At 38.4% G+C, this 13,482-nt stretch overlaps 1 protein-coding gene and 1 non-coding gene across 2 annotated transcripts in view; one reads left to right on the top strand and one right to left on the bottom strand.

Annotated features, from left to right (window-relative positions):
- Window positions 1–488: 488 nt before the first annotated feature.
- Window positions 489–561, bottom strand: TRNAI-UAU (transfer RNA isoleucine (anticodon UAU)). The gene has a single exon. It is a non-coding gene; the product is annotated as a tRNA-Ile (tRNA).
- A 602-nt stretch (window positions 562–1,163) lies between these two features.
- The window catches only part of GDPD4 (glycerophosphodiester phosphodiesterase domain containing 4), a 68,466-nt gene continuing 56,147 nt past the window's right edge, over window positions 1,164–13,482 (top strand). The window contains exons 1-2 of the mRNA XM_033118936.1: window positions 1,164–1,349; window positions 4,610–4,713. Of these exons, the coding sequence (XP_032974827.1) occupies window positions 1,164–1,349; window positions 4,610–4,713 (290 nt within the window). The remainder of the gene's footprint in view (window positions 1,350–4,609; window positions 4,714–13,482) is intronic.

Genomic DNA, 13,482 nt, shown 5'->3' with positions numbered 1-13,482 from the left:
TACACATTCTCTTAAAGATCCTTTGTGTGTGAACAACATTCTCCTATCACACTGTGTTGAGAAAATGCAGTAGTGACAGCTTGATGTCCCTCAATGTCTGTTTTTCCTTTTTTCACTAGTAAGAAAACCTGTCTGTCAGTGAAATGTCATGTTCAGCTTTTGTAAATGCCCTTAAAATAAGGGGGAGCAAGCACCCTTCTTCATTCCATCCTTCTTCCTGCTAGTTGGAATTTGGAGTGATGGATACAGCTTTTGGACGCTGAGAAGGAAACCCTGTGCTGCAGTGGGACAGCAAGATGCAAGATATCTGGGTTCTTCACGGCACTGTGAAGAACATACCACATACTACTTTTTTTTTTTAAATTTATTGGAACAGTGTGTTTTTCCAGGACCCATTTGCTCCATGTCAAGGGAACAGTGTGTTTTTCCAGGACCCATTTGCTCCATGTCAAGTCGTTTTCAATCTAGTTTTGGAGGGCGCAGCTCACTGGCCAATGTGGGAATCGAACCAGCGACCTTGGTGTTATAAGCACTGCATTCTAACCACTGAACCAACCGGCCGCCTTCACATCCTACTTTTTTGTTGACAAAAGAAACAATAAACTTGTCTTATTACAGCCATAGCTATTTTGAATATTTCCTCATTCTTGATGGAGGCTGACCCTCACTGATTCCATATGGGAGGGGAGAGAAAGGAAAGCGGCAGGCGGCTGTGTGTGTGAGTCACTTACTAATCAAGGATTGTGTTTTTCATATACCTCATCCATGCCTCTAAGTTCTCAAGTTATTTGCAGAGCATATTACAGTTTAAAAGACACATTGTATGTGTGTGTGTGTGTGTGTGTGTGTGTGTGTGACCTAATGTGATGCTTTCAGCATCTATTCATTGGCTAGGACAGAGAATATGGTCCCATTTTAGAGGTGAGAAAACTAAACCTTCAATGGTACAATGACTGTAAGAAATATTCAACAACTTAGTGGGACAGGCTGGGTTGAAGCTGTAGTCTTCTGCACCAAATCTAGTACATTATCCTAGATTATAAACTTTTTAAAAATCCATTTATTTTTTATGTAATTGTCAGTAGAATGATGGGGTAGGAAACATTTAAAGGAGCTACTGGATCCTGATTGTTTTATTTTTTATTCCAGCAAAAGGTTGTACCATGTTTAAGAAGGTCAGCAGAAGTCAGGCCAACCGCCAGAAGAAAAGACAGAAAAAGTGTATACCGTGGATTGTACACATCTTCAACCACCAGTGCTTTGTCACCTACATTACTGGCTTATACAGCTGCCAGTGGAAAACCACGCAGAAGATAAAACCTAGATTTGGACCCTGCTGCTGCTCCTGGGTACAGAGAGATGGGGAGGAGCTGGACCACACTTTGGGATGTGGGGAACATGGACTGGTCCCCATTCCTGTGAGGGCTCATTAGAGTCTCCAGGACGGGGCAGCTAGGGCTCTATTTCTCCCATGGAAGGTCTTCCACAATTCCAGAGCCAGAGTTAGCCTTGTCGAAACGTGCCTGTTTTCTTCATTTTCTTTCACTTTTATTCTTTACTTCTCCTTTTTCTTACTGCTTCTTTTATATCATTCATTTATTTATTCACTCACTCTTGCTTTTATTCATTCAATGAACCTTGAAGAAAAAGTGAGGTTTAGGTGCAATTAGATGTTTGTGGCTAGGGATTACAGGAATGCCTGAATATTTCATTATCTCGTTATTGTGAGTTTCCCAAAGGAGCTATGCTTATGAGAAAAAAACAAGTGGGAAGTAAGGTGCTCCTTTCTTATTGGTCAGGCTAGTGCCTGATTTTCCCTAATGAAGAACTCTGATAAGGCTGAGTGGTGACATGTGGCCTAGCCTCATTGAGGGCCTCTTTCTTGCTCTAAGCAGTGTGTTGGGACCCTCTGCTGGGCTATATGATATGAGAGACTGATGAGCATACTGAACTGAGAAGACGATGGCCATATCATTTACTTTCACTTACTTGTGAACGTGGTCCAGCTAGGGTCCGAGATTCTGACCAATTGGATCACATTTTTTTCTTTTCTTTTTTTTTTTTTTTTTTTGCCTGAGATGGGAGCACAAGGAAAGGGGTAGAAATGGGAGGCTTCTCTGGATTAGGTAGGAGTGTTCTTCTGTCCCCTGTATCTTTCCTGTCTAGATATTTGGCTTCTGATAACAGAAGTGCCTCAGGCCTGGTTCCTGCGTTTGAGGAATTCAAGTCTACTGAAGGAACGGACAAGTGCACACACTATCTCAATATAGTGAGAGAAGTGATATAATTGTGTGTGTGTGTGTGTGTGTGCGCACGTGCACGTGTGTGCATGTGTGTATGAATGTGTGCTCCCATATGTCAAGGGAGAGGCTGAAAATTATTTAGAAGCGGAAAGGTGATTAAGAATTATATAGGTAAAGAATAGGAGATAGCAGAAAATGGTATTAGAGGAGGAGCCAAAGGGTATTGGTATGGAGGAGTCACTGGAAGTGACAAAACTAATGTAGGGAGACATCTGTGCCTGCGATGAGAACGCAGTGGCAACATTCAAGGGAAGAGATGTTGCTGGCCTGGATGAGAGCAGTGGTAGTAAAGATAGCGAAGAGTAAACTGATTAAAACAGGGTTTCTTGTAAAGATAGAAGAGGTGATATGTGGAAAACACTTAGAATAGGGCTCGGCTCACATAGCACTCAATAAATGTTAGCTAATATTACCACTGTCCCAGAGTCACTGACTGGTGGAAGTGATCTTCCACATACAGAAATGATGGTGCAGGGGATTCTGGGTAGAGGGTATACGGTGGTCAGAAGTGCAGAGATAGAGAAGCACAGTGGTGTGTTCAGGGAAAAATGAGTCTCCAATGTTGAATTTAGTGACATGTAAGGTAAAAAATCGCAAGTAGTGGGGTTGGAAAAGAATATTTTTATTAAATTATGAAGAATTTTTATGTCAAACTTAAGTATTTGAGCTTTATCCTGTAAACAGTGGGGAGCCTTTAAAAATTTGGAGCATGAATGACAACACTGAGAATCAAAATAAGGAGATGGGTTTATTGAACAAAAACAATTTATTGAATACTTACTATGTGCCACAGTGATTCGTACAACTAAGGCCTCTGGCTCTCCTGCATCTTACATTCTAGTGGGATGAGTTATGTGATAATAAATGAAGAAAGATGATTTCAGATAATGGTGAAGACTTTGAAGGTCATAAATAGAAAAATGTGTTAGAAACTGGGGTGGGAGAGTGGTTAGAGAAGACCTCTTTGAACAAGTGTAATGTGAGGTGTCTCCTAAATGAATAGGTGGAGCCAGTCATGTGCACACGGGGACAAAAGTATTCCAGGCCAAAGACCCAAGAAGGACAAAGCTCTTGATGTAGAAACAAAGTTGGCCATGTACTAGAAGCGATGTGGTGTGGCTGGAGTTCAGAAATGGAGTCAGTCAGGGATGGGCCAGGGTTGATCATGGGAGACCTTATGGGCCATCGAAAACAGTTTGGATGGTAGTCTAGTATAATAGGATGCTGAGGGATTTGATCAGTGGCAGGACAGCTGATACATATTTTTAAAAATCCACCCTAATTTTATGTAGAGAACAAGACCTGAGTCAAATCCTGTACCCGTCATCCTCCTGTACTCAGAAGTGGTAGTTTAGTGCCTTGATACCTGTAATGTCGCTCATCTTTTTGGAATACCCTTTCTATGTTTTCCACTTTATTTCTTTATTCTTACTCTTCACAATAACCCCATGATTCAGGCAGGGCAGATAGTATTCTATCCATTTTTAACAGAGTCAAAGCAGTATCCCTAAGAGACAGATTTCTTATTTCTGCGATAGAGGAGTGTTAGGATTATAACTCAGGTAGCAGCCAAAACCTAACGTTCCTGGGAAAAGGTTAGCAACCTCTGGCATGGCTGGCTTGTGACATGGTTTTCAGTGTGCAGGTTTCAGTGTACACCTCTTCTGCAGTGATACCCTCCATCCTGGCCTTGGGCTCACAGTGCCCCTGCCACTTCTTGTCTGTGTGACCTGAGTCAATTACTTTTGCAAAATGAGGTTAACAATACTTGTATGGCTATACTGAGAAGTAAATCAAATGAAAGTAGTCCGTAGCGTTGTACTGGCACAAAGTCGCTACTCAAAAATAGGTTTATTCCCTAACCTATTTACCCTCGCGCCACACATGTTGGTAGATAAATGATTAAATGAACTGATGAACAATGAATGAATTAGTTAATGAATGAGTCATTCAACAAACATTGGTAGCTGGAGAGGTGGATGAATTCAACAGATTATCGTTGAGAGCTGCATTTAGGGAACTATGCTAGATATTGGCAGTGTAGAGCTGTGTAACAGAAGTTCCTTTTCCTCAGAGAATAAACTGTCACAGTAGACACAAACATGTAAACATAGAGTTGCAGTTCAGTGTTATAAATAGGCTTATACAAAATTCTGTCGGGGTAAAAAGACTGCAGTGGTCACTCCAGCCTGGGGAGAGTAATGCATGGTGCTGTAACTATGAGACCTCTGGCAAGAATATACAGATATTACTGAGGTAACATGGATACATGGAGCTCAATTAGACTTTTTTCTTTCTCTTCCCAGAGAGAGCAATTATTTTACCCATTTCTGGTTATTTCATCTTGCTTGTCTGTGGTTTTGCTGTTCGTGTGGATAGAAACCTCAAATGAATACTTTAGCTTTGACTGGTAAGTTCCACTTTTTATATTTTCATTTGTGAAAGGGAGTTTTGGTCTGAGAGCCACCTGGATCCTACCTCAGGTAGAAAAGATCTGGTGGCATAAGAGGGAAGGAGGACAAAGTTGGGCTTTTGACAGCTGGTGGTTGAGACACTCGACTCTCGGGTGGGGAAAGGATGCTAGACACCCTCACCTTTTATACTTCCCTTCCACCTTTGCTCGCTCTCACACTTAGTCCACATCTGTGAGAAGTTTCTTCTGTTCTTCCAATGTGTCAATCGTTCTATTTAGGTGACTCCTTGACACCTTGTTCCTCATTCTTTTTGTCTTGGTTGCTGATGCCTGTGCTAGTCTGTCTTCATGGTCTTACCCATAAACCCCGATGTCTCTGGCTCACCTCCATCCCCTGCCTCCTTCTTCTGTCCTTTAGAGGCTTTCTACGACTCTGGATCCAGAAATGGGTGTCCCTCCTCAGCACTCATCCATGGCCAGAGTCCTGTTCCTGCACTGCTCCCAGCTCTTCCAGTTTCACTGGCCTGATTGTTTTAAATCTGACCCATTTGCATTTTGGGAAGAATGGGATGTTTGAGTATGAGGCTTTTTTTTTTTTTTTGGAATACAGTTTATTTTTTTCTTTGCAGAAGAAAAATTGGTTGTTTTAAATGTAAAAATTGAAAAAAATTAGAAAATATAAAATTCTCTTAGTCTTATTCCATAGTCACAGTCACTTGTCAGCATCTTTCCCAGCCTTTTTTTCTCTGCTTATTTTTATATTATTGTGTTCATACCATATACGTCATTTTGCTTTTCCTTTTCAGCTAAAACAATTACAAACATTTTGGTAAATTATTAAAAGTCTTAATGAACATCATTTACAATAGTTTCAAAATATTTCATGACATGAAGATGCTATAGTACACTTGCTCAGCCACTTTTTACTGTTAGGCTTTATGAGTGTTCCTAATTTTCTTGTTTTTATAAAATAAGAGTGCAGAGAAATGCCTCTGTTCTGACTAATGTTCTTAGAATAGATTCCCACAAGTGGTGTTACTGAGTTAGGAAGAATAAAACTTCATAAAACTCATTATGTCTATTGCCAAAGTACTTTCTCAAAAGGTTGTAGCAATTTCCATTCACAGCAAAGGTATATGAGAGTTTTAAGCTGTCATTGACAACATTATCTATTCTAATTTTGAATAATTTTAATTAATTTTCAAGATGGCCTTTGTTAAGGTTTTAATTACATCATTAAGTTTCAAAACTAATTTATTTAATTAATTTACTTTCATTTTAATTTTCTTCCCTTGCCCATTTAGCTTTTAGATCTCTAGTATGTTTTCTCGTCAGTTAAAATGTAATCATTATTTATGGATCAGCTCTAAATTATTCTATGGTACTTGAAATACAAAAATGTTTCATTTCTTCATATTTACAAATACCCGCCCCCGCCCAGTTATAAGAAAACTATTCATTTAGATATAATTGACATATAACGTTATGTTAGTTTCAGGGGTACAGCATAATGATTTGATATTGATATATATTGTGAAATGATAACCACAGTAAATGTTGGTATACCACAGTGATGATAGTTAACATCTATCATCTCACGTGATTACAATTTCTTTCTTGTGATGAGAACTTTTAAGATCTACTCTTCTAGCAATTTTCAAATACATAATATAATGTTAATAACTGTTGTCACCATGCTCTGCTTACATCCCCATGACTTACCTACTTTATAACTGGAAGTGTATACTTATTTTCCCCACCTTTACCCATTTTGCACATCACCCAGCCTCTATCTCTGCAACCACCAATCTGTTTGTTGTTTTTTTTATGAGTTTGTTTTTCTTAGATTCTGCATGGAAGTGAAATCGTACAGTATTTGTCTTTTTCTCTCTGGCCTATTTCACTTACTCTATTCACTTTCACTATTCACTCATAATGCCCTAAAAGTCCATTCATGTTATTGCAAATGGCAGTAGTTTTCTTTTTTTTTATAGCTGAATAATATTCCTCTGTGTGTGTGTGTGTGTGTGTGTGTGTGTGTGTGTACACACCACATTTTCTTTATTCTTTTATCCACTGATGGACACTTAGGATGTTTCCACTGTAAATAATAACTGCAATGAATATCAGGGTGCATATATCTTTTTGATTTAGTGTTTTTGTTTCCTTTAGATAAATACCCAGAAGTGGAATTGCTGGATCATATGGCAGTTCTATTTTCAATTTTTTGAGGAACCTCCATACTGTTTTCCATAGTGGCTGCACCAATTTACAATCCCATCAACAGTGCACAAGGTTCCTTTTTTTCCACATTCTCACCACTTGTTATCTCTTGTTTTTTGTTTGTCTGTTTGTTTGTAACTAGCTGTCCTAACAAATGTGGTTTTGATTGCATTTCTCTGATGATTAGTGATACTAAGCACATTTTCATCTAGCTGTTGGCCATTTGGATGTCTTCTTTGGAAAAATGTCTATTCAGATCCTCTGCCTATATTTTAACTGGATTTTTTTCCCCATTGAGTTGTATGAGTTCGTTATACAGAGTGTGCCAAAAAAATGTATACACCTTTTAAGAAAGGAAACCTGTATTAAAATTGTAATACTCAAAAGTACTGATGACAAAAGATGAATACAAGTCACGTTTAACTTCTGCAATTACAAGAGGTGCTCAAAGTGGTTACAATCAGTGTCGAGACACTTTTTTTAAAAAAACTTATTTATTTATTTGTGTTTTTCTAGTTGTGGAGGGTGCAGCTCACAGTGGCCCACGTGGGGATCGAACCGGCAACCTTGTTGTTAAGAGCACTGTGCTCTAACCAACTGAACTAACTGGCAGCCCCCAGACACTTCTGATTATGGCGAACTACTGCTTGAGCAACATTCACCAAAGTGTCCACTTGTGTACATTTTTTTGGCATCCCCAGTATATAATAGTTGACATTCAGTATTATTTTATATTAGTTTCAGGTGTACAGTGCAGTGTTAGGGATTCATATAATTTATGAAGTGATTCCCTGATAATTCTAGTACCCATCTGACACCATGTATAGTTTTTACAACATCTTGGACTATATTCCCCATACTGTATTTCACTCCCCATGAGTATTAAAATGCTACTGATTGTTGTATATTGATTTTTGTATCCTGTAATTTTACTGAATTCATTAATTAGATCTACAGTTTTTTTGTGAAGTCATTAGGATTTTCTATATATAAAATGATGTAACCTGCAAATAGAGACAGTTTTACTTCTTTGTTTCCGATTCTGATGCCTTTTATTTCTTTTTCTTGCCTAAGTGCTCCGGTTAAGATTTCCAGTACTATCTTGAATAGGAGTTGTGAGAGTGGGTCTTCTTCCTAATCTTAGAGGGAAAGCTTTCAACCTTTCACTGTTGAGTAAGACGTTAGCTGTGGGCTTGTCATATATGGCCTTTATTCTATTGAGGTTATATTGAAGATTGGTTATATTATATTGAGGTTATATTATATTGAGGATTGGGTTAGGATTAGTCACAGGAGAACTCTGCATAACATTTGGAAGTGGGAGGTGAATCAGAAGCTAATTTTTTGCACTCTGAAGATTAGTTGTGGGCCCAGACATTATAGCAGCCTTCAGGCACTGCCAATATCTAGTAGTTCACTTAGTTGGCGTGGGCGGCACCTGGGCCCACGTTCTCCTGCCAGATATTCTTCAGCTTCTTCATGTCTTGGGCCAGAAAAACATGCAGCTCAATGATGAAAGGCACCAGGTTTGCCTTGTAGGTTACCTTAATCATTAAGGGTGGAGGCACTGTTATGATTTTGTTTAGTAAACATTTGTTAAGTGGAGCACAGGGTGCTGGATGGTGATTCTAGGCAATAATCATGGTAAGTGGAGATTCAATAGCAGACCACGAGAGAAATTGAAATAGAGAAGGTCATTAGTCATAGGTCCTGGAGGAAGTACACGGCACGCCTTGAGGGGCCACACTGGGAGGTGAAGGTAGATCGCAAAGAGAGAAAGAAGCAGGATCTGGGGCACGTGCATGTATTACGGTCCGTGGGTGTAGTGCTTTGGGGTTCCTGGGCTAGGGCCCAACTGGTCAATTCCAACTGGAAGAGGGGGGTTTTGTTAAGCCCCACGGGGGCCTTACTTAGGGTACATAAAGCATGGGTGCTGGGAAGCAGGGGAGACTGTTTGATCTCAAGTCATTCCAGGAACTTGCTGTGTAAGGTATTCACTTCCCTGAGGGGGCTAGTGTCACTTTCAGGTCCCTGGAGGCTGTTCAGCCAAACAACATGGATGCAAGGCAGCAATACCATGGAGTAGCTTAGCTAAACTCTCCACACGGTGATAGATCGGCTCAGGTTCCATGCTTTCTGTGTGTCTTTGTGGGTTCCAGTCTGTCCACATGTGTTTCAGTTTGTCCCTGTGGGTCTAGTTCCTCCTCATGGGTTTCAGTTCTCTCATACGTTGTGTTCAGTTTTCTTCCCCAACTGCTGGCCTGTCTGATTTCTGGCAACTTTAGGCCAAATATCAGAACAGATGTAACAGCCTTACATAACCTTCTTTAGCAACTTCTGTAATATTGTAAGGTCTAATCTCTACAATAAATCCAATTCTGAGTGATCCCAGACTAATACAATATTTTAATAATTTTGGAAAAGTTCTCAGCCATTATCTTTCAAGTATTGCTTTTACCCTATTTTCTATTGCCTCTATTTTTGAGACTTCGATTTTATGTATATTAGACCTTCTCTCTTTATCCCCTGACTTAGCCTTTCTTCTGTATTTTCCGTATATATTTTCCAAGTGTCTCTGTTTCAGCCTTGGTTTTGTTTTTTACCTTTTGTTTAACAAATTCTTCTAGGCTTTGTCTTACCTGCTATTAAATCCATTCACCGAATTCTTAATATTTATTGCTATATTTTCCATTCTAAAATTCTTAATTGATCCTCTCTTTTATAGTTATCTGCTGAAATTCTAATTTTATCCCAGTCCAAACATTTTAAGGATAGTTGTTTAGAAGTCAGTGTCTGATACCTCTGTTCTCTAGATTTGCTGACGATCTTTTTATGTTGTCCATTGTTTCTTTTGGCGTTTATATAATGTGGTCTCCTCTCCTAGCGCGCCTCATTGCTTTTGCTTAAGCACCAGACATTGTACATAAAATGTTGTATGGGTAATTTCAGAGAATTACGTTATGTCCTCTCAGAGAGTAACTCTGGCAGGTAACTAGGGGTATTAGCAAGTCCTAGTCACCTTAATCCATTTTCACATGTTTAGATGGTTCAAAGCTAGGATTCGTTTCCCCAGAAAAGTCTGTTTCTAGTTTGTGCTTACTCCTAGGATGTACCCCTGGAAGGTCCCAAATCAACTTTATAGTGTTTATCAGATTATTCTTCTCCCCTCTTTGTCCTGCTACTGCTGCAAGATACAGAAACCACTCCTTCCTGTATCTCAGCCATTTCTAGAGAAAAATTATCCCAAATGCCAAGTTATGTCTCTGGATTTCTTTTATGATTTGGATCTTGGATCCATAGCTCCTCACTGCCAGTTGGCTTTCTGATTCATTTAAATGTTAAAAGAAATATTGTCCAACCTTTCTAGTTGTTCCTCTTAGATAAGGAGAGGTAGAGCAGAACTTTTGATGGGGTAACTGTCACTTCTCCTTTCCCCCCACCCCCGAAGTGTGTTCTGTGGTTAGACTTGTCTTCTCATTCCTTGCTATTTGAAAGTTCCCAATGCCTCACCACAAGTGTTTTTTCTTTTTGTTTTTTTTTTCAGCGTTACTGTCAGCTGACAATTGGTGGTGCTAATATAAAGCATCGTGTTATGTAGGGTATATATTGGGAGAAGATGCAAGAGAGCTGTACCTTGCAGCTATTGGAAGTAGGGAAGGAGTCCTGGAAGATTTCTTTAAACATGAGTACAAAGAATGTGGATTTAGATGAGGAGGTTGCCCCCACAGAGGCTCTCTCAGTTGAATGAGAAGGCCTGTATTTAAAATGGGGGCGTGATTATGCTCCTAAGGATATAAAATATTGGCCCAGAGCAGAGAGAAAACTACTTGAAAATCCTAACTCAGAAGAAGCTTAAGTTGGACAATCCATGTAGAATGAGCCTATTGTATGGTCAGCAGCAGCTGTATGTTCCCAGTTTAAAGAAGGGATAGCTGTGAAAGACCCTTTTTCAATTCCCACTGCATTTGGTATGGGCATTTACTTAAGCACATTCATTTTTATTTTTCTCATTTCTTTTTGTTACACCATCACCACCACCAAGAATGAGGGCAGGTGAATGAACCAGGCAGAAGTAGAAAAAGGAGAGAGTAAAAGAGAGAGAGAAAAAAAATCTTCCTTTGAGAACTTCACTTGAGTTTAGTGAGGTTTGAGCTGAATTAAACTGATAGTAAAATTTCATGTGATTGAATACACAAAAGAAGACCTTTTAGGTTGAAAGGGAGTGAAAAAAATCTATTGTGGCCGGAAATTATTAAAAAAGACAAAAGCACCAATAAATGGCAAACATTAACTTTCTTTCCTCCCTTGGAAAGCAAAGTCATCACTACCTGTTTAGGCTTTTTGATGAATTATTTTGGCTGTATCTAGACTGCTATTCAGCCCAATTTCTGTGTTATTTTTAAGATCTCTGATTGTTTTGATAATCACTGTGCTTGTGTTAAAAACATCCAATTCCTGTTATGTGTGAGTCCTTCCTTTATATTTGTAAAGATGTTTAAAAAAATTTTTAAATTACAGTTTACATTCAATAGTATATTATTTTCAGGTGTACAGCATAGTGGTTAGACATTTACATAACTTACGAATATCTTTCACCCATCTGACACTATATAGTTATTATTGACTGTATTTCCCATACTGTACTTTACATCCCCGTGACTATTTTGTGACTGCCAATTTGTACTTCTCAATCCCTTCACTTTTTTTACCCAGTCCCCCAACCCCCTTTCCATCTGGCAACCATCAGTTTGTTCTCTGTATCTATGAGTCTCCTTCTGTTTTGTCTGTTCATTTATTTTGTTCTTTATATTCCACATACAAGTGAAATCATATAGTATTTGTCATTCTCTGTCTGCCTTATTTCACTAAGACCATCCATGTTTTTTAAGTGGTAAGATTTCATTCTTTTTTATGGCCGACTAATATTCCATTGGATGTGTGGACCCCATATTATTTATCCATTTGTTTTTTTTTTTTTTTGGTTGGAGCCTTTACTCCATTTACATTTAATGTAATTATTGATAAAGATGTAGTTATTGCTATTTTACTGTTTTTGTAGTTCTCTGTTTTTTTCTTATTCTCTTGCTCTCTTCTCTTGTATGTTGATGACTTTCTGTAGTGTTGTATTTGGATTTCTTTCTCTTTATTTCTTATATAACTCTTGTAGATTTTTGGTTTATGGTTACCACGTGCTCATATATACCAAGCTATGTTTACAGCAGCCTATTTTAAGTTGATGGTCACTTAAGTTCAAACATAGTAAAAAATCACTACCATTTTTACTCAGACCCCCTCCATGTTTATTTTTTTGTCATTACTTTTTACTTCTTTTGTATGTATGTGTGTTCATGTGTATACCTAAATTTAGTGTAATTACACACGATCTTCCCACTTTTGCCTTTTAACTTTTATGCCAGCTTCAGTGTTGGTTGATCTACTGCTTTTATTATGTGTTTGCCTTTGTCAATGAGAAATTTTTTTCTTTGCAATATTTTCTTATTCATATATTTTATTTTTTTCTTCTCTTTCTTAAAGAAGTTCCTTTAACTTTTTTTGTAATACTGGTTTGATGGTGATGAACTCCTTCAGCTTTTTCTTGTCTGGGAAGCACTTTATCTGTCTTTTAATTATAAATGATAGCTTTGCTGGGTAATGTAATCTTGATTATATGTCCTTGCTTTATCACTTTGAATATTTCACGCTAATCTCTCCTGGTCTGGAAGTTTCTGTTGAGAAATCAGCTGACAATCTTATGGGAACTCCCTTGTACATAACTAACAGCTTTTTTTCTTTCCACTTTTAATATTCTCTTTTGTTAACCTTTGGCATTTTAATTATGATATGTCTTGTTGTGAGCCCTTTGGGTTCATTTTGTTTAGGACTCTGCACTTCTTGGACTTGTATGTATGTTTCCTTTGACATGTTCGGGAAGTTTTCCATCATTAGTTCTTCAAATAGGTTTTCAATCCCTTCTTTCTCTTTTCCTTCTGGTATCCCTATGATGTGAATTTTGTTATGCTTGATGTTATCCCCAGAGGTCCCTTAAACTATTTTTTTTTTTGCTGTTCTGATTGGTGTTTTCCACGAACTTGTCCTCCAAATCACTGATTTGATTCTCTCCTGCATCTAATAATGTGGTCTTCATTTCAGTTATTACATTCTTCATTTCTGACTGATTCTTTTTATGTTTTCCATCTCCTTTTTTATGTTGCCTATCTCTTTGTGAAGTTCTCACTGAGATCATCTATTCTTCCCCGTAAGTTCAGTGAGCATCCTTATAAGCAGTGTTCTGAACTCTGTATCTGGTAGATTATTTGGCTCTATTTTGTTTAGTTCTATTTCTGAGTTTTGTCCTGTTTTTTCATTTGGGACATGCTTCTTTATCTCCTTATTTTGGCTGCCTCCCTGTGTTTGTTTCTACATATTCAGTAGATTTGCTTTTTCTCCCCATCTTGGCTGGGTGGCCTTAAACGTAGAAGGTGTCCTATGGGCCCAGTGGCACAGTCTCCCTGGTTCCCTGAGCCAGGTGCTCCAGGTTTGTTC

Source organism: Rhinolophus ferrumequinum, chromosome 11 (genome assembly GCF_004115265.2).
Source record: "Rhinolophus ferrumequinum isolate MPI-CBG mRhiFer1 chromosome 11, mRhiFer1_v1.p, whole genome shotgun sequence".
In the NCBI taxonomy this organism is placed as follows: Eukaryota; Metazoa; Chordata; class Mammalia; order Chiroptera; family Rhinolophidae; genus Rhinolophus; species Rhinolophus ferrumequinum.
Note: the sequence above shows the minus strand (reverse complement) of the source record. Positions and strands in the feature narration are given on the sequence as shown.